The following is a 21524-nucleotide window of genomic DNA, read 5'->3' on the forward strand; positions in this document are numbered from 1 at the left end:
GTTTGAGTAATAAATCTTGGCCAGGACATCCGGGAACGTATTCGAATACAGTATTGCCATTGGTTCTTTTTAAAATCCACCTGGACCACTGGAATAGAAGGACAGCTTTCTTATTTAAAAAATGAAGCTGCTTGCAGGAAAAGAGAATTCCAACGGCTGGAGAATTCCATCCCATATTTCTGGTATAAAATATAAGCATGGGATGATTGCTCCATTTAATTTAGGATTTTACCTCCATCTTGATCAAAGGAAAGAATTGCAAATACTTAAAGCATGCCAAATACATGGGACAGATTTGATACATGCTATAAACATTTAGCCAGGCCAGCAGGAATCTTGGAATTCAGATGCTCCTCGCTGGGTAGCCCTTGCACCTCTGAGTCAGAAGGTTATTGGTTCAACTTCTACTCCTGCAGACTATCCTCAGTGGAGTACCGAGGCAGTGCTTTGCAATCGTAAGTGCTGTTTTCTGGATGAGATATTACACCTGTCCTTTCAGTTGGCCATAAAAGATACCATGGCACCATTACAAAGATGAGCAGTGGTGTGTTCCCTGGTCTCATGGTCAATATGTATCCCACAAGCAACATGACTTAACAAGATTATCTCAAATCATAGAATAATAGAATCCCTACAATGCAGAAGGAGGCCAATCAGCCCAATGAGTCTGCACCGATCCTCTGAAAGAGCACCCTACCCAGGCCTACTCCCCACCCTATCCCCATAATCAAACATAACGTTTGGACACTATGGGACAATTTTAGCCCGGCCAATCCACCTAACCTGCACACCTTTGGACTGTGGGAGGAAACCGGAGCACGCGAAGGAAACCCACACAGGCACGGAGAGAAAGTGCAAACTCCGCACAGATAGTCACCCGAGGTCAGAATTGAACCCGGGTACCTAGCACTGCGAGGCAGCAGTGCTAACCGTGCCACCCCATCATGATCTTGATTATCTGATCATGATCACATTCCTGCTTATGATACCTTGCAGTGTGAAAATTGCCTTACTTTCTACACTGGAACACATCAAACTAGGCTGCAAAGTGCCTAGGGATGTTCAGAGGTCAAAGAAATGTCTTTCTTTTTTTCTCTCCCCCCCCCCCCCCCCCCCCCCCCCCCCTCCCTTAGTGCACAGAGACAGAGTTTCATATTTGGTGACAAACATATTTCAGAATTTGAAAAATACATTGGCCGAATGGTAAAATGTATTTATGTAACTTGCTTTAGATTATTTTGGAGCTGGAAAGTGACACTTTTTAAAAAGTCTGCAGAAATTCCCTTCAGTTATCACCAATACGTCATTAACAACAGAAAATTCAGCCTGGCTTTTCCCTTTAACCGTTCCCTAAATCAAACAAGACTTTTAGTTTCACCTATCCTGCAGGAATGCCAGGAAGCTTAAAGCGATGTGCAACAAACACTCAAGAACCTGGACAACACTCCCTGACACAACCATGGAATTGGGTTTTTTGTGTGGTTCCCCCGGGGCTTACAGATCATTAGAATTCAAACAGTTTCGCTCAAACTTGATGGGTTTCAAGATTTAAAGGAGAAACACACACACTGAAAATAAAATTCAAAGACTAGCGAAGCTCGAAATATCGCAGCACGTCCGCAATTGTTGAAGGAAGCTGCCCCTCAATCAGATCTCACTAGGATTGCCAGCTAATCTATTACACTTTTTTAAAAAAACTTCAAAACTTACCAGTGTTACTTGTAAGGATTTCCCATCTTTCTGTCAGGCCTCTCTGTGAGGCGCAATTGCTTGTCAGAACAATGCTGCCACTAGCTCATCAATGTTGGCGGCATTTAGCGAAAGCCCATGTCCCTGCCTGAGTGTGGACTATGGCAATGGATACCATATTGGCTGGGGATGAGAAGAAGGGAAAAGAGAGAATTAGGAAAGCAAGGTGAAGAAATCCCAACAATATAAACAAAAGGTTGAAAATCTGTAAGGGAATACAGAAAGTTGGCTGACGTGAGGTTTTGAAAGCTACAAGAGGAGGCTACAGTGCGAAAGGATCGAACACACAGCATTTATCAAGGGGCATTCCCATATGGCGTGCAGAGCACTATCAGAAATGTAGTACCAATATAACATAAACAGCTTGCAGATGGAAGCAGCCCCATTCATCGAGCTGTACTTGTGTAAATATGTCTCAAGCACAATTTTAAAAATTAAATAAATTGATTCAGGCTGCTAACTGTGCCTACACATACATTACTATATTACTACAGCTACTGCATCACACTTACTTTGTTTTCAAATGTGGAAAAAAATGAGACAACCTCTTGTTTCTGACAAAGAAGAATGCAAAGTAAATTAAAGCTAGGCATGCACACAATATGCCAGTGGAGTTGGAATTAATCGAGACTCTCGGGTCTCAAACAGTAAAATCACATTTCCCACAATGTAGACATTCAACAAGGCCACAATGTTAATTAATGATCTTTTGTACAAAGTAGTTATTGAACTTCTGGGAATAAACCGAGCTTTATACACTAAACATTCCCAGTTAAGTACAGATCAGTGACATTTTTATTGCTCACTCATTTAATGAGACTCTTGTGGGGAAGACATCAACTTGAGCATGTGCTTGCATTGTCAAGGCATGTTGTGCTGAACACTCAACATGTCCTGGTCAACTGAAAGTTTTCACTCAGTGGCAAATCTGCTTTAGCTCAGCTAGTTGCCAGGTAGAGGGAGGGTGTTGGTGGCATGGGAACAACGTTTTGACAGGGGCAGAAGACTATGACTTTGTTCTTCCCATTATCAAAGGGCTGAGAACTGAATGTTCTTTAGTATTCAGTTCATCCATAACGTCACCAAATAAAATCTTGGAGAAATAATCCCAAAGGCAAGGTCCTCATTTATTTTTCATTGTAACAGAGAGCGCCTGCTGCAACCAATAGAAATTACGTAGAAATTAATATATATGGATATATTTATTCATGTAACATGCACATCAATGGAAAAGCTAGAATTTATTGCCCATTTCTAAATGCCCTTCAGAAGATGGTGGTGAGTCATTCTCTGGCAATTTTATCCTGCATATCAGCACAATTCTGAATGTTGTCCAAGTCTTACCACATGTGGATATGGGCTGCCTCATTATGTGGGGAGTCCTGACTGGAACTGAACCCTGTACAATCAAGCAGCATATGTCCCCAATTTTGATCTTGTTTTGCGGTGGCACGGGGTTGAAGCAGCCGAAGATGGCTGGATCTGGGAAACGACCCTCAGGAACTCTTTATGCAGCATATGACTTCAGCCAATGGCAAGTCTGTTCTCAATTCCCACTGACTTCAGTTTACTCAGGTTCCTTGATTCTTACTCAGTCACAGCCTGCCTTGATGTGAAGGACAATCACTCCCATGTCTGGAATTCCTTTATTCAGATTTGAACTGAGTCTGCAACAAGGTATGAAGCCAAATGATCTTGGTGGAACCCAAACTGAGAATCAGTAAGCAGGCCGTTGGTAAGCGATGTTGTTTGCTAGCACCTCTACCACTTTGCTGATAATGGGCAGTAATTGGCTGAATTAGATTGGAATTGTACGAGGTTTTGTGGACAGGGCATATCTGGGTAACTTTGCATTTTGTCAGGTGGACGCCAATGTTGTAACAGTACTGAAACAGTTTGGCTAGAGTGTAACTTGTTCTGGAGTACAAGTCTTAAGTATTCTGGTTCTCTTGGCACCTGCCTCAAGCCCAGTCTGGCAGCTACTTTCTTCAGGATTTGGTGGTCTCCAGCAAAATGGTTTCTGACTTCCCCAGTTTCCTGATGGCATCAAGCACATCCAGGTTACTAGGTCAATCCTATGAAGATGAGGAATATGTCCAAATATTCCTGTCAGTCCACTGACAGGGAAATGGATGAGAACAGGTGCAGACAAAGAGAGTGTGGTAATCCAAAGTCAAAATTCTATCCAACAATTCTTCTTGAGTGAGATTATTTTCAATAATGAATGGTTAGACACTAAAGAACATGTGAAATCATAGAATTTACAGTACAGAAGGAGGCTATTCGGCCCATTGAGTCTGCACTGGCCCTTGGAAAGAGCACCCTACCCAAGCTCACATCTGCACCCTATCCTCGTAACCCACTAACCCCCACCCAACCTTTTTGGACACTGAGGGCAATTTAGCATGGCTAATCCACCTAATCTGCACATCTTTGGACTGTGGGAGGAAACCGGAGCACCCAGAGGAAAACCACGCAGGCACGGGGAGAACGTGCGGACTCCATTCAGACAGTGACCCAAACCAGGAATAGAACCTGGGACACTGGAGCGGTGAAGCAACTGTGCTAACCACTGTGCTATTGTGCTGCCCATATATATGAGGAAAATGGTTCTTATTTGGAAGGCTTAAAGTTTTTTGAAAATTGCTGGCAAAGTAACAGTTGAATCTTTTTTTGTTATTTATTATTTGATACAAATAGAACCTGACTACAATGGCAGTGTGTGCACGATCTAATAATGCATGAGTGAACCCTACCAGTGAAGTGCAGGGAATCGACACGAATGTATCTCCTTTTTTGCCATTTCCTTTTTTTTTTCACTTTGTTGCGCTCACTCCAAATCAATTCAGTTGCCTCCAATGCAATGGTGAAAATGCGCTGACATTTAAACATTTATTTTAACATGATTTCAGCTTGACTTTTCTGGGAGCATAAAATCACACTGGCGGGTCACTTGTGTTAGATTGTGAAAACACCGATTGAGTACTCATTTGGCAAACTGGTCGCAGAGCGGATTAAAAATCTAATGGAACAGCGTGAAGTGTGCTTCCACCTGATTACTCACATATCATGAACTTGATTACCATGATGAGCCCAGGTGCTTGCCGACGTGGAACCAGTCAAATCAGCTCGGCACTCGTGTCCACCAAGTTATAGACAAGCGTCGTTAGATGCCAAGACTACAAGCACACTTGTGTGCCTGTTAGCTGCGGAAGTGAGTTACGGAAAATACTTCAACGAGGCTTGGAAATGAGGAGAAACTAATAAAAAGTAGATGTTATGTTTTTGAAATTTATTTACTCTTTGTTTCTCTCAGAACAGGATGCAAATGAGGCCCAACAGTTAAAAATGGCCATGTCTAATTCTGGGACCTGGGACAACGTTTACCTTACTCACATCCTGATTTTCAATATGCATGGGCTGACACCAACACTATTTCTTTTTCAAATCTTCTGCTGAAATGAAGTTCGGTAATTAAAGGAGAATATTTTAAGCATCATCTGGATATTGAGGGAGCTAGCGCCAGCAACAGCCCAAATCATTTTCATGATCGAGCCTCATCTGAATATGATCAATGAACATCAATTATCAACTTAGGTATTTCTCAAGGCAGCAGCATCCAGTGCATGTACGCAATTAGGGGGACAGATGATGGTGTAGTGTTAATGTGACTGGACATGTCACCGGACTCGTAATCCAGGGGCCCAGACTAACCTCCTGAGAACATGGATTCAAATCCCACCACAGCAGCTCGTGGAATCTGAATTCATTTCAGAAAAATCTGTAAGTGATTAGATCTTTCTTTCTATTCTCATTCACTTGACTTTTCGTCAATTGATGCAAGATAGATGATGGATGACAGATGATGAATATGACTTGACTGTGCATTGGATTATAGTGAGGGGGAGTTGCACATTGCCAGCCTCACTCTCTCATCCTCACTTATCTTCATCCAGTGAAAATATGTGTCGACGGGTGGCTCGGTGGCACTGTTAGCACTGCTGCCTCACAATGCCGGGGAGCTGGGTTCAATTCCGGCCTCGGGTGACTGTCTGAGAATTTACACTTTCTCTTCGTATCTGTGTGGGTTTCCTCTGGGTGCTCCAGTTTCCTTCCATAGTCCAAAGGTATGCAGATTAGATGGATTGGCCTGCTAATTTTCCGCTTAATGCCCAAAGATGTGCAGGTTAGGTGAGGTTATGGGGATAGGGTGGGGAAGTGGGCGTAGTTAGTGTTCTTTCAGGGGCCGGTCGGCCGAATGGCCTCCTTCTGCATTGTAGGAATTCTAAATTTCCAGGTGGAGATAGATCTGAATGCAGTTGGTGACTAGGGTGTCTTCCATGTCTTGCTGAGTTCTGCGCATTCCAAAACACGGTGCTGACCCACCTTAGGTTGATCTCATCTACTCAGTCCAATGGAATATGCCTTTGCATGCCAAGATAGACAAATTGCCATGTCACCAAGGATTGGGTACCCCACAGCTAAACTCACCAGGTGTGCCCCTTTATGTCAAAGTGATTTACCAGGGTGTGGTGCTGCCAATGCTATGGGTCCACAGGTGAGGGTTGGGCGAAGATGAAGATCAGTACAGAACAAACTATTTTAAAGAGTGTAATGAGCGTGCCTGTGAAAGGTGCTACCTCTCTCCCTGACATCGCTTACACCTTTTACTTGACTACAAAACACCAGCATCCCTTACTGTCTTCAGCATTGATATGGACTGTAAAGGCTTGGGAATAATTGCATCCAGGTTAACCTGGCATGATAGCCATTCTACCCATCCGCACTGTCACCCATATTCAGCATTTATAATATGAATGTCCTGTTGAATTTGTTCAACTATGCATTAGATTGACAGCTTTTTTGAAGTTAATAGGCAATCATTTAATTTTGGACAAAAACAAATTTAAATAATCACCTGACAATAATTAAAAGCCAATCCAAATGCTTAGTTGAACAAATTCCCCAAGATGCTCATATTATAGCCTGACACCTCTCTTGTACAGGACAAAAGAATTTGAATCTGTAACATTGGTATTAAAATAAATGGCAGGCTATATTTCTGAGTGCAGTGGGTAATTAACTCCAATTAAGTGAAGCAGCCGTTGGCTTGCTAAGTATTGAACTGAAGAGTTTAATTTTGCCCATTGGGGGTAGTGAACGAGGGCCCTGAATACATTTTTTATTTGCCAAATTAAACATGAACACAGTTGAAAGCAATTAATCATGCTTGGTACCTCTTTGTTTACAAGAGTAGAGGCGGGATTGGTTTGGGCGATGATAATAATTAAGCTGCACTGAAGCATCAAGTTTATATTCGTGTATTGTAAACATGAAAAAAAAGGGAAATTTGAGCCTTGAATTGTCCGACCTGGTTTGAAGTACATTATGCATTCTCCATTACAGATTCCCATTGTGAGTGTACAATGATCAGCTGAGAGCGTCAAATCAAGGTTGTGCTTAACAGTTTGCTGGGGCAAAGAAGAATGAGGGAACTTGCATTTATGTAGCACCTTTCCTGGCTTCATGACGTTCCAAAGCACTTTTGCAGGCACGGAAGTAACCTCAAAGTGTAGCTACTCACGTAATGTAGAAATGGGCAGCCAATTTATGAACATCAAGGTACCACAAATAGACACGTGACCGTGAACAATGTTCATTGTGAGATTAGTGTTGGCAAGGACACCAGGAGCATTCCAAAACTCATTTTTGAAATAGTGCCTGGGAACCTTTGCGTGTATCTGAACTTGCGTTTCATGTTAAACCATCAAATAATTAAAGTGCACTATGAATGAATACCAAGCAAAACGAGTTGCGCAATGCTTGAAAATACTTCCAAGCCAAAAAAAAAAATCCATTATGGTGGGAGCCAATAATAGCAATAATTTGTATTGCGGCTACATTTTGTCATGAAAAAAATAAATCTTTGCAGCAGAACAATTAAGCCGCCTGCCACTTTCTGTTAGTAGATTTTCTGGTACAAGATGCATTCCGGTTATTAGTTGGAATGGTAGTTGTGTACAAAGCAATGTACATTTCTAGATGGCAATGTAATTGGAATGAAGAATACATTCCAACTTGGTATCTGATAAGCTGCCAGGACTATCTCTCCAACAGTGCCTTCAGTAGACCCCAGAGTGTCAGCAACTTCATGCTGAAACTATGGAACATCTGTTAATAACTTACTCACAACTGTTTCTGTTTCCTTACTGCCATCAGCATTTTGCCTTGGCGAAATGCTTTCAACTTGAAATCAAACTTTGTTTTACAGGAAAATGAAGGAACGATCGTGTGGAAATGTAATTTTAAAAATCATTTTGATTAGTGCAGCCAGTTGTCGTCAGATGTTGACAGTGGTATCTTTAGTTGTTGACAATGACAAGGCAGAGTTGTGTGCATGTTTCTGAGATTGTTTGCACTAATTGTTAAGATTTGTAGAACATCATATCAATGTGTTCTAGTGGAAGTCAATATAGTGCATCACTCCTGCAGTGAAGGGCGGGATTGTCTGGTCCACCAGCCGCACTTTCCTGCGCGGCGTGCCCCTGCCGGCAGGAGGATTTTCCTTTCCCGCAGCCGGCCAATGGGGTTTCCCATTGTGGTCGTCCCATGCCCTCGGGAAACCCGTGGGCGTGAGTGTGCTGTTGGAGGACCGGGGGACCCCGCCGATGGAGAATTTCGCTCTGGCTCTTTCCAGAAGAGCAGTACTTGTTTACATGATATTTACAAGAAATAAAAATGAAAATCGCTTATTGTCACGAGTAGGCTTCAATGAAGTTACTGTGAAAAGCCCCTAGTCGCCACATTCCGGCGCCTGTCCGGGGAGGCTGATACGGGAATCGAACCGTGCTGCTGGCCTGCTTGGTCTGCTTTAAAAGCCAGCGATTTAGCCCAGTGAGCTAAATCAGCCCCTCTTGAGCTAAATCAGCCCCTCTGTGAGTGCATTAATGCAGCAAGATATAGCATTTTAACACTATGTGCTAAAGTGACGGTAGCAAGCTTCGGGTTCAATGTTATTTCATGATGGTAGCTTTTTTACGGCTGGCCATGGTTCGTTTCATAGTTGACATTTTCTGGAAAAAAGGTACTTTTCAGAAAGAATGTGCACTTGCATACCATGTGACCTTCTCATCAGGACACCCCAAACTGCTTCACAACCAATCAAATAATTACAATAGTGTTGTCATTGTTCTAATGTTGGGAAGTGTAACAGTCACTTTGCGTACAGCAAGGGCCCACAGATAAGGCGAAAACTGACTGCCTTATCTGTTTCATTGGTGTTGGTCGAGAGTTAAACCTTGCTCTTTGAGTAACATCACAGATTCTTTTTTGTGTCCATATGAGAGGGCAGGCAGGAACTCAGTTTAGCATTTTGTCTGAAACACAACACCTCCGACCCTGAAGCACCTCCTCAGTGATGCACCAAAGTGTCATCCTAAATTTAGAATGATAGATGCATATGAGCTTCCAGTTGGATTATCACCAAGAATTCGGATTTTAATTTGTAATACAAAATATCAATAATAAGGATGTATTCCCAAGTTTTCTGAGTTCAGTGTGCTCTCATTCCACTGGTACAATTAAGGGCTGATTTCCTTGATATTGCGTTTTACTGCAGGTCGCAAAAAGGTGAACCCTCCCTACTTGGCTTGGGCACTGTGCCTTAAAGATTCAGGGCAACTTGAACAAAACCATTCCGAAATTCATCCAAATTTATGTTTTTCAAATTATTCCAAGTCATTTTTCAGCCTTGGTTGATCTAAACAATTCTAAATCCCTGGCTTAGCAGAAGCATCCACTGTAATCTGCATCGCTACACCATTCTTGTCATCAGCATGTTGTTAAATAACTTACTGTCAGAACTGTTGGACTATTTCTTCAAACTGTGATTAACTATAGCTCTTTGGATTTCACTGACACAATTGTCTAATTGCAATGGTGAAAAAGCAGCCGTAAAAAAGCTACCATCATGAAATAACATTGAACCCGAAGCTTGCTACCGTCACTTTGGCACATAGTGTTAACATGCTATATCTTGCTGCATTAATGCACTCTCTTGTAAATCTCATGTGAACAAAATGTATAACTGTTACATGTAAACAATAATAAAACTCTGAAAATTATGTCATTGGAAACTTATGGAATCAAACGCATGTACTCGCTCACACACACACACTCTCTCTTGCACACACACACATATTGGGAGGCGGTGGCATAGTGGTATTGTCACTGGACTAGTAAACTAGAGACTCCAGAGTAATGCTTCGGGGACAAAGGTTCAAATCCCGCCACAGCAGATGGTGAAATATGGAGGCAATAAAAATCCAGAATTAAAAGTCAAACAATAACAATGAAACCATTGTCAATTGCTGTAAAAACTCATCTGGTTCACTAATGTCTTTTAGGGGAGGAACTCTGTCATCCTTACCTGGTCTGGCCTACATGTGACTCCAGATCCACAGCAATGTGCTTGAAATTTAACGGCGTCTCAAGAGCAATTAGGGATGGGCAATAAACGGTGGCCCATAAACGAACAGAAAAATAAATGTTGCGTACATGTGTGCTTCTTTTCATATGGTGTATATGTGTGTTTGATTTCACAAGTTTCCACAGTCATTGCTTTATGACTGCATTTTAAGAGTTTTGTTATGGATAACTTGTTTGTGTATAATGGGCTTGCCGTTCGCAGACCGGTGGGGTTCTTTCTTTCTGCCGCTGGTCAGTGGGATTTCTCAGTGAAGCCATCCCATGCCGCTGCGCTGGGAAACCCGATGGCGGGGATGCACTGTCAGCGGAAATGGAGAATCTCAACGGCAGAAGAATTCCAACCAATCTATCATAAATGTCCTCGTCTAGCACACAATGATGTCATATGTCAAGGTGTCGTAACTAAAAAAACGATCACTCTGACTTTGATAATCGAATCAATAGTGCAAATCAGCAATTGAAAAGTGTTGTAATTTACATGAAACACCTCTCAGGAATTGTATGTTGGTTGACCTCAAGCAATTAAATGCTTGTTGTAAGATAAGTTTATCTCTCATTGTCCTTCCGGCAAAGCACAAATGTTCAGCACAGCAGACTCTGGATGGTGTTTCCTCCAGTTTATTTATTCCTAAACTCAAGTTATCACGTTGTTCACTAGCTGAATCATACGTACTTAGAATTCCCTGTCTCCGAGGCGGCACGTGGCGCAGTGATTAGCACTGCTGCCTCACGGCGCCGAGGTCCCAGTTCGATCCTGGCTCTGGGTCATTGTCCGTGTGGAGTTTGCACCTTCTTCCCGTGTTTGTGTGGGTTTCGCCCCCACAACCCAAAGATGTTCAGGGTCGGTAGATTAGCCATGCTAAATTTCCCCTTAATTGGAAGAAAATGAATTGGGTACTCTAAATTTATATTTTAAAAAAGTATTCCCTGTCTCAGTGAAAAATTCCTCTTAATGATTAAGTGACAAGAATGTGTTTGATAATAGATTGATTGGGAACACCGTATTTGAATGCTCTCAAAACAGTCTTTGTTACGAAAAGATATTTGTCTTGCTGTGACCAATACAGGTCTTAAGTAGCTCCACAACATGTGTGATTCGGACAAGACTGCTCTCAAAATGAGGTTTTATACCTAGTTTAGGTAATTGGCAAATCATAAAATCAGATCAGTAGTGCCTGAGTGCCCTTCTTTATGCTTAATTTCATGAGCAGTGCATTCTGGTACCAGTTGCGTTGGATGGCATGTTGGTGAGGGCATTAGGGCACACACACATGGCGTGTCCACTGGAGTCATGCAGAGTCAGCCAGTCATAATGTCAATCGGCGTGTAATGCTGATTTGACGCCAGTATGTCATTTTTGAACTCATCGCTTCTTAATTACAAATGAGTGAACTGTGTCACCTGTCCTTCAGCCACCAATCATAGCAAACCAAAGGGTGGCCACTGGGCGAAAAGATGTGGCTGATGACTCTCATGTGTAATCCATTCACATCGGTAGCATGCACACAATGAACACACATGCTACCACAAGAAATGCAAGAGTAGACACCATTAGCACTTCATAATAATAATCTTTCTTGTCATAAGTAGGCTTACATTAACACTGCAATGAAGTTACTGTGAAAAGCCCCTAGTCGCCACGTTCCGGCGCCTGTTTGGGTACACAGAGGGAGAATTCAGAATCTCCAAATTACCTAACAGCACGTCTTTTGGGACTGTGGAGGAAACCAGAGCGCCCGGAGGAAACCCACGCAGACACAGGGAGAATGTGCAGACTCCACACAGACAGTGACCCAAGCCGGGACCCTTTCAGGGGTTACATCTATCCCTTCAAGTTTCCTTCATCTTAAAGGCTTTTACACAAACTCTGAGGTCTAGCCACCAATTTTCACAATTATTTCAAATAGTGTCTCCGAAAGAAAGTGTTTGATGACAGATTGATTAGGATCAAATTGTATGCACTATCCTTATTTCAAAGAGCACGGGCTGGATTTTCCGCCCTGCCCTGCCACATTTTTGCCCCAACCTGCCGGTGGGATTCTCTGTACGCCAGCTGGTCAGTGGGGTTTCCCATTGTGGGTCAGCCCCACACCGTTGGGAAACCCCCGGGCGCTGGCAAAACGGAGCATCCCGCCGGTAGAGAATCCCGCCACTCAGCTCTCAAAACAGTCTTTGGTACAAAAAGGTATTTGTCTTTACTGTGGCCAATACAGATCTTAAGTAGCTCCACAAAATGTGTGATTCAGACAAGACTGCTCTCGAAATGGGGTTTTATACCTAGTTTATGTAATTGGCAAATCATAAATACTAGCGGCACAAAATTCAGATCAGTAATGCCTGACCTTTTGAGCACTATGAGTGCCCTTTCTTGTGCATAGTGGCATGAGTGGTGCATGTGCACATTTTGGTGCCAGTTGTTTTTTTTTAATTTAAAAAATTTAGAGTACCCAATTAATTTTTTCCAATTAAGGGGCAATTTAGCATGGCCAATCCACCTAGCCTGCACATCTTTTGGGATGTGGGGGTGAAACACCCTCAAACACGGGGAGAATGTGCAAACCACACAGACAGTGACCCAGAACCGGGATCGAACCTGGATCCTCGGCACCGTGAGGCAGCAGGGCTAACCCTCTGCACCACCATGTTTCCCTCTGGTGCCAGTTGTGCTGGACGCCATGTTGGTGAGGGCATGAGGACACACACGGGGCGTGTCCACTGGAATCATGCTGAGTCGGCCAGTCATAATGTCAATCGGCATGTAATGTGGATTCAACACCAGTCTGTTATTTTTGATCACAAACATTGGCATTACTGCAGATATCTTTCTGGCCTCTCACGATCTAATGCATTTTCATCTCTCTATGACTTTACTGAACAGTAATCTGTTCTAGTTCCAGGTTTCCTCTGTTCCGTTAACTCCACATTTCTTGGAAACTTATCTTCCTTTCTCTCGTTTGCTCAACTAGCTGGACTTTAGATTTTTGGCATCTGTTTTCTTAACCATTGCTCCATAGTATGGCTTTACTAGCAAGGCAGAGGGAGATATTTTCTCTTTCAACTTCGAAAGCCAACTAATCTAGCAGAGCTGTGAGAGCTGCCTTCGCCTCACCATCTATCTCCAGTTGCAATCAAATTAACTATACTGAAACTGAAAAGCTTCTCTATATTCAAAGGCCCCTCTTGCTAAGCAAACACTGATGGTTTGTTTACTCTTCACGCCATAGCCCTCTTTAAGCACCGATACATACAAACACCTTTGTCTACAAAGAATCTAACTATAGATTTCACCCTTCTTGGCATAGAAATGTTAAATTAAACCCAATTAAAACTATACCTTATTTCTAATGTTTACCAATACAAATATAAACTTTAACGTTACCCATAGACCTTCTGGCAGCCTTATGAGAAAAGACTGAGTAGGTTGAGCCTCTGCTCATTGGAGTTTAGAAGAATGAGAAGTGACCTTACTGAAACATATATGATTCTGAAGGGGCTTGACAGCGTAGCTGGGAGAATCTAGAACTACGACGCACAGTTTGGAAATCAGAGGTTTCCCATTTAACACAGAGATCATGAGGAATTTCTTCTCTCAAGAAGGTGTTTAGTGTTTGGAATTCTCTTCGCCAGATAGCAGTGGAGGGTATGCCATTGAATATATTTAACGTTGAGTTCAACAGATTTCTGATTGACCAGGAAGTTAAGGGTTATGGGGTGGACAAATAGGAAAGTGGATATATGGGGCGGGATTCTCCGACCCCCCAGCAGGTCGGAGAATCGCTGGGGGGCGGCGTGAATCCCGCCCCCGCTGGCTGTCGAATTCTCCGACGCTGGGGATTTGGCGGGGACGGAAATTGCGCCGCGCCGGTCGGCAGCCGCTGGCAGCGCCCCCCCCCCCCCCCCCCCCGGTGATTCTCCGGCACGCGATGGGCCAAGTGGCCGCCCGTTTTTTTTTGCCGGTGCCGCCGGCGTAAATTGGAGTAGGTCCATACCGGCGGGACCTGGCGGCATTGCCGGCCTCCAGAGTCCTCGAGGGGGCGCAGGGGGGATCTGGCTCTGGGAGGTGCCCCCACGGTCATCTGGCCCATGATTGGGGCCCACCGATCCGCGGACGGGCCTGTGCCGTGGGGGCACTCTATTCCTCCATGTCGGTTGCTGTGGTCCTCCGCCATGGCCGACGCAGAGAATATCCCCCCTGCGCACTGGGATGACGTCAACACATGCTGGCGCTCCCGTGCATGCGGCAGCTGGCAGAGGCCCTTTGGCGCCGGTTGGCGTGGCGCCAAGCCCCTTCCCCGCCAGCCGGTGCGGCGCAAACCACTCCGGCGCCGGCCTAGCTCTTGAAGGTGTGGAGGATTCCGCATCTTTGGGGCGGCCCGATGCCGGAGTGTTTCATGCCACTCCTTCCTGCCGGAGTTGCCCGCCCCGCCAATTCCCGCAGAATCCCGCCCATGGTCAGAATCAGATTATTGAAATGTGGAGTGGGATCAATGGGCCAAATGGCCTTCTACTGGTTTAATTTTTTATGATATTATAACCTGATGTGTCTCTCAGCAATGCAGCAGACAGCTTGGCAAATATGTCGTTCAGGACCCACACAGCCAGCTCGGTCAGTGGTGGTGCTGCCAAGCCACTCCTTGGAATGAACATTGAAAACCTCATGCACAGTACAGTCTGTGTCCTGGTCACCCTCAGTGCTTCTTCCAAGTAATGTTCTACATGGATGAGTACTGATTCATCTGATAAGAGTTGACAGTCGGTGGTAATCAGCCGGTGGCTTCCTTGCCCATGTTTAGCCTGATGTCGTGAGATTTCATGGGGTCTGCAGTCAACATTGAGGATTCCCAGGGCTGATCCCTCCTGACTACGTATCCTCGTGCCATCGCCTCTGATGGGTCTGCCCTGCTGGCTGAACATAGCCAGTTGTGTTGATGGCGGAGTCCTGGACTTGAGTTGAAAGGCATGATTCTGTGAGTACAACTATGTGGGATGTTGCTTGACTGGACTGTAGGACAGCTCTCAGCATTGGCACAGGTACCCAGACGTTAGTGAAGAGTATGGTGCAGAGTTGACTGAGCTTGCTGTGCATTTATCATGTGCCTACATTGATACAGGGCAGTCCATTCAATGTTATTCCTGTGAAATATTTTCATCACAATTTTGTACAGCTGTATGACTTGCTCGACCATTTCAAAGGACGGTTAAGAATCAACCAAACTTCTGTCAGTATGAACTCACTCATAGCTCAGACCGGGTAAGAGAGCAGATTTTCTCTCTAAAGGTATTAGTGATCAGGACAGGTTTTATGACGCTTTAGTTCCATGGTTACCATCACTGATATATATGTTTAATATTTACTTTATACTTTGGCTTTGTTTCATAAGCTGAATTTAAAACCTCCTACTGCCATGATGGGATTTGAACTCAATCCTCCAGATCATTAATCCAGGCCTTTGGACCACAGCTGCAGGAAAGTACTGGGCAGGATTTTCCCCACAAACTGCCATGGCGGAGGTAGCCCGCCATTAGCTGGTGACGGGATCTTCTAGTTCCTCCGTTGACAACGAAGTTTCAAGTTGATTACATCCCTCATTGCAGGGAATCCTGTGGAGGGGACGCGCCACCAGCCAGGCCGGAAGACGCAGCCGGCGTGAACGGCCAGAAAGTTCTGGCCACTGAGTATCTTACTCACTATGAATCAGGTTAGCTTTAACACCTGATTGCTTCCCATGATTTTTGACCCCCGGCTGAGGGGGTCAAATACTCAAGTATTGTCAGCACTGGCTATAAAATGCAATCATGATAAAGAGCACAACGTTGGCATGCTGCCTGCTTCACAGTGAATAGACTTTCAGGTTATTGCCAATCTGAAGACCCCACATCCATTTTTGAGTTTCCAATTTACCCTCGATAGAGTTTAGAACATAGAACATAGAACATTACAGCACAGAACAGGCCCTTCAGCCCTCAATGTTGTGCCGAGCCATGATCACCCTACTCAAACCCACGTATCCATCCACGTAACCCAACAACCCCCTCCCCCCCTTAACCTTACTTTTATTTGGACACTACGGGCAATTTAGCATGGCCAATCCACCTAACCCGCACATCTTTGGACTGTGGGAGGAAACCGGAGCACCCGGAGGAAACCCACGCACACAGGGGGAGGACGTACAGACTCCACACAGACAGTGACCCAGCCGGGAATCGAACCTGGGACCCTGGAGCTGTGAAGCATTTATGCTAACCGCCATGCTACCCTGCTGCCCCAAGTTTACAACAAAGAAGAGAGGTGGGTCTGCTTGTTACCTCTGTGACCCTTCCTCCCACACTCAAGGATAACAAAAATACAGAGTTCAGGTATTTCACTGAGCCTTCAACCTATGAAGACATCTATCGAAGCTAGTTTCCTACATTCCGCCTTTTTTGATTGTTCCTTCTTTGAATTGAGTGGCAGTCCAGGAAGGATTCAACAGATCGTGATGGTATTTATCTTAAAGTGGTATTTTGTCAAGTGGATCTTCAGTATGCAGCTGCAGGCACACGTGACAAGGACAGATGTTGACCCTACTATTTTTTGGCTGAGGAGCCCTGGAAGAGGTGAAATATTTGTATTGGTTTCCAACAGGCATGTCAATGCTTTCTGCAACACAATTCAGCCTTCAACTACTAGTTATAGTGAGCGCCAGTTTAATCTGACATACTCTGGAAGAGAGCTTCGCATGCTTGAGAAGCCATGTGGAAATCTTTTTGCTGGAATTTGTGGATTGGTTAACAAAAAAGGTCAAGGCACAGCTGCAGCAACTCTTACGCTTCTGGCATAAACCTGCAGGGCCAGCTTGAAGCGCCAACAGCAGTTTTGTTGCTGTTTCCCACTGATGGTGTCCGAGGACTGACATCGCTTTCCCATTGTGAAAGGTGGACCCTGGCATAATGCAAGCCATCTTCATCCAGCCAATTGGTTTTAACTACCTTGGAATATACTGAACCGATTGTTTATTTTGAACTTCCGTTTCCATGATCGGTTAGATTTAACTTTCTACAGCAGTGAAGATGCCAGATGTGACAAATAGGAATGAATTTTCTTGAGAATTCCTTTTGTTTTATGGCTTTATCCCGTCATTTTTACCGCCCGTTCGCCCTGGGGGAAATAGTCAAACAGTGAATATAACTGAAAAGAATTTAGTGACCTTAAAGGGAAGAGGTGGTGAGTGACTCTATAATAAATCTTTCTGATTTAGTCTTCGGTGCTGAAGATAAAATAACATTTGTCAGCCCAAACTACTCTGCTTGTAGTGATTCTCATCTTGTTGCTGACTCACTGCTGGTCACTCTATAGAAAGTGGTGCCTTTCAACAGATGTATTACAGAACATTCAGGAGATCATTGGCTGACGTGAGGAACAGTGTGTATTTTAGATCAGTCCGCTGAGGGTTCTGCGCAGAAATGTTGCAAGAAGAGAAAAGTCCATTCATTATGATGGGATTATTGAATTTCAGACAGGTGTCCAGTTCAGAAATTCATCAAAAGGCTCCGAGAGAGCACAAAGGTTCTTGGAGCCTAAACACCATTATTGATTGAGATTTATGAAAATTTTGAGGGTTCATCCTGTGATTTGGTGCTCGGGCAAGAGCTTGCATGGCAGCAACCCATTTTACAGTGTGAGATTGAGATGCCACATTTTTTTTTTGCTTAACTTCAATCACAATGGGTAACAATTCACCTTTCATCATGACCTCCATGACATTTGTCAGTGGTGATTTTTATTTTGCCGCTATCGGGACCTGACTGATTCCTCTTTGTTGTAAAAGGCTTGCTAGTCACCACTGGAAGGAAGAAATTTTCCTGGGACAAATGAAAAGGTGAACCTGAGAGAATCATTTCTAAACTGTCCGGCTCAATAGCTTCTCTGGACTTGGATTGGACTTGGATTTGTTTATTGTCACGTGTACCGAAGTACAGTGAAAAGTATTTTTCTGCGAGCAGCTCAAACAGATCATTTAGTACATGAAAAGAAAATAAAATAAAAAGAAAATACATAATAGGCCAACACAATGTACACACTGTAAATACATGGGCACCGGCATCGGGTGAAGCACACAGGAGTGCAGTATTAATCAGGTAAGTCCATAAGAAGATCATTTAGGAGTCTGGTAACAGCAGGGAAAAAGCTGTTTTTGAATCTGTTCTCAGACGTTTGTATCTCCTGCCCAAAGGAAGTAAACCGGGTGGGAGGGGTCTTTGATTATGCTGCCCGCTTTCCCAAGGCAGTGGGCGGTGTCGATAGAGTCAATGGATGGGAGGCAGGTTTGTGTGATGGACTGAACTAACGGACCAGACCGTTAGTTTTGAAATATTCATGATACATACTTTTCACCCCATCCACAAGAATGCAGCACATGCTGTTTACCTTGTTGAGAGGATTAAAGGTAAGGCAAATCCAGGTCTTTTCTTGCATCAGCCTCTGGTGCTGCCGCAGAATTATGCAGTTTGTTAATAATATGTGCTTATTACTGGCAAGCTGATAATGGGATTTTCTTTTTACATAATGTGAAGGTAAGAAACCTCATGTTACATTTTATGAAGCTCTTGGTCTTCTCGTTCACAAAAACACAGGTGCTGTCGTGGTCTTGATCTCACCTCAGCATTTTTTCACACATCGTTTTCTTGGACTTCCCTCCATAGTCCAGCTCAGCTGAGACACAGTAATTGTCATGATTCAGACCCTGGTACTTGTTACTCCTTCTCAAATTGAAAGTCATGCTCCAGGGGACGCACTTCCTTCGAATAGAAATGTGATCTGATGCGCAAAGTATCAATGATGTAGCATGCCCAGAGTGAACAGTGAGCCTTTTTTTGTCCTTGGCATCCACTCCAGAAGCAGTATTGATTAACCTTGCAGCTCCTGACCTCTGCTAAATGTTCTGGAAAATAAGATGCTGACAAACCATGTGGTTTCAAAGGCATCAGGGCAGCTGAAAAAGCAACTTGCATGCATTCAGAAAATTGCAAAGAGTGTTGATTGCAGGAGCCACGAATGCAAATAATGCAAATATCATAGATTGTAGAACACATTAAGTGATACTTGACACTAAGCTCCTTTAGACAGAAGTGCAGTCTGGAGAATTGGATTTAGCTGTTGTATTCCTATCCTCGATTTGCTCTCTGCTTAGCAGAGCAATACACGGAGAACACAATCTTATCAAAATTACCCTGTGAATACCATTTGCAGCCGATGACCTAACTGGTCAATGTTAGCATTCCCATCATTTGAGAAAGCTTGCAACTCCTAAAGCTTGTTAAACAACTATTATTAATAAAATAAATGGTGAGACACCATACCCCTCTTTGAAATCACGGAAACTTTTGATAGATTTGGGTGTTTTCAACTTTCCTCCTCACACTGAGAAACAGACAAACTGGCCCAGTAGGGACAGATAAAGTTGTGAAATTGTTGTCAATTTACCATCTCCCAAGTGACTCTACCAGCAGACATCGGAACTGACAGGGTGCCAGGTGTGCGTGATCGGACCCGGGATGCCCTGTGTGGGTGTTGGAGGAGTGCGGAGGGGTCCGGGAACCTTCCTCTCGGGCGTTCGGGCTGCGGGAGAGGTCGGGCTTCGCTTCAGGGGCTTCAGAGATTGGGACGCCATTTATAAATGGCCTATCGATATCTGCCACAATACAAAACGGCAGTCTCGGCACCACAGTCCCCATTCAAGCCCCTTATACAACGCGAGTCACGTTGAATAGGCACGTGTTTCTCAGCACTGTGAGCGTTGGAAAACATGTGGCGAAATGCGCTCGCTATGGGACTTTGTTCCCTTTTGGGAGAATCGCGCCCATTGATTCTTGCTTCTGGGTTTCCCCTACTCAGTTCCATACTTAGGAAAATGTATGATTTCACCTACAGAAGCCAGCTAATGAGCGCTTATTTTCACTGGTGGTCAGTTTCACTTTTCACAGGTAACAAGATGTTTAGTCGCCACTTCTTGCAAGGGAGGGGCCATTTCCTGCTCCAGGCTTTTTAGTTGAGCATATTAGCAGAAATGGGTGTGGGTAAAACCTTGCCAGTAAATTGACAGAAATTATTATCCGTGGATCACAAGTTCACCAAATTCTTTTTTCTTAACACTATATGTGGTGAGGAAACTACTCTCCCTTTGTGACTGCCACCTGATGTAGCATTGGAGAATGGAAAAATCTCATGAGCAACACTGACTTTGACATCAAAGTAGATTTGAAAAAAACTATCAAGCATTTCTTCTAGTGACGAGTGATATTTGCTGCAAGGTTAGGTTCAAGAAGTTGGGCTTGTTCTTCCTGGAGCACAGGAGGTTGAGGGGAGATGAGGTAGAGGTGTACAAGATTATGATAGGTTTCAATGAGATTGATGAGGAAAAACTGTTCCCATTCTGACAATACAAGGACTAGGGTACACAGATTTAAGGTTGAGGGCAAGAGAAACAGTGGAAACGTGAGGAAGAACTTTTTCACAGTAAGTGGCAATGACCTGGAATTTATTGCCTATGGGAGGGGGGAGGGGGGGCTGGTGGAAGCGAAGATGATCAATGATTTCAAAATGAAATTGAATGGGCACATTTGCAAAATAAAGTTGCAGAGCTATGGAGAGAAAGCAGGGGAATGGGACTGACTGGATTTCTCTCCAGAAAGCTGGCATGGACTCGATTGACTGAATGTCCTCCTTCTGTGCTACAATGACTCAGATTAAAAGAAAGTATTTAAAATTGCTCAGGCCATCTGGGAGACAGAAGTTAATGCTCAGAAGAATTAACCCACTATCCGTATGGATGGAATCGTGAGACGCATCTGGCATAAAAAAACAACACCCCATCAACTGACCCAACAACAAAAGTTCCTGCCTTCGAACTCACTCGAAGAAATTGAACATTGCTCAAATCGTCATGTGGGCATGAATGATGCAGCCAGCAGCTCCATAAATCGAAGATGAGGGAGGACCAAGAGAGCAATGTGGTCATGAGTTCCACACCAAGGAACACATTAGGCAGGATTCTCCGGTTGCCGACGACGAATTCGCCTCAAGACATTGCCTGAGGCCCCCCCAGCGCTGCCCCCGACCGGCAGAGCCAGGTGCTCTACGCTGCACAGATGCTAGCCCCCAGCCTAACGGAGGATCGGTAGTCATTTTGCACCAAATGTTCGGGCATAAAATGTCACCGTTCCCACCTCGGCGTGAGGACATAGCCTCCCAATCAGAGAATCCAGCCCGTTGTCTCAAGCTGCCCATTAAGATCTGTTTCAGGAGGCAC

At 44.1% G+C, this 21524-nt stretch overlaps 1 protein-coding gene across 9 annotated transcripts in view; it reads left to right on the plus strand.

Moving 5' to 3' along the window:
• Positions 1–21524, plus strand: part of LOC119955607 (astrotactin-2-like) — a 1814189-nt gene that overhangs the window by 1469760 nt on the left and 322905 nt on the right. The window contains exon 20 of one of the 9 annotated variants that reach the window (XM_038781999.1): positions 7156–7530. The exons of the other annotated variants lie outside the window; for them this stretch is intronic. Coding sequence (XP_038637927.1) covers positions 7156–7187 — 32 coding nt within the window. The 3' untranslated portion in view covers positions 7188–7530. Of the gene's footprint in view, positions 1–7155; positions 7531–21524 lie in introns of those variants that run through there. 9 annotated transcript variants of the gene reach the window in all.

Source organism: Scyliorhinus canicula, chromosome 21 (genome assembly GCF_902713615.1).
Source record: "Scyliorhinus canicula chromosome 21, sScyCan1.1, whole genome shotgun sequence".
Classification (NCBI taxonomy): Eukaryota; Metazoa; Chordata; class Chondrichthyes; order Carcharhiniformes; family Scyliorhinidae; genus Scyliorhinus; species Scyliorhinus canicula.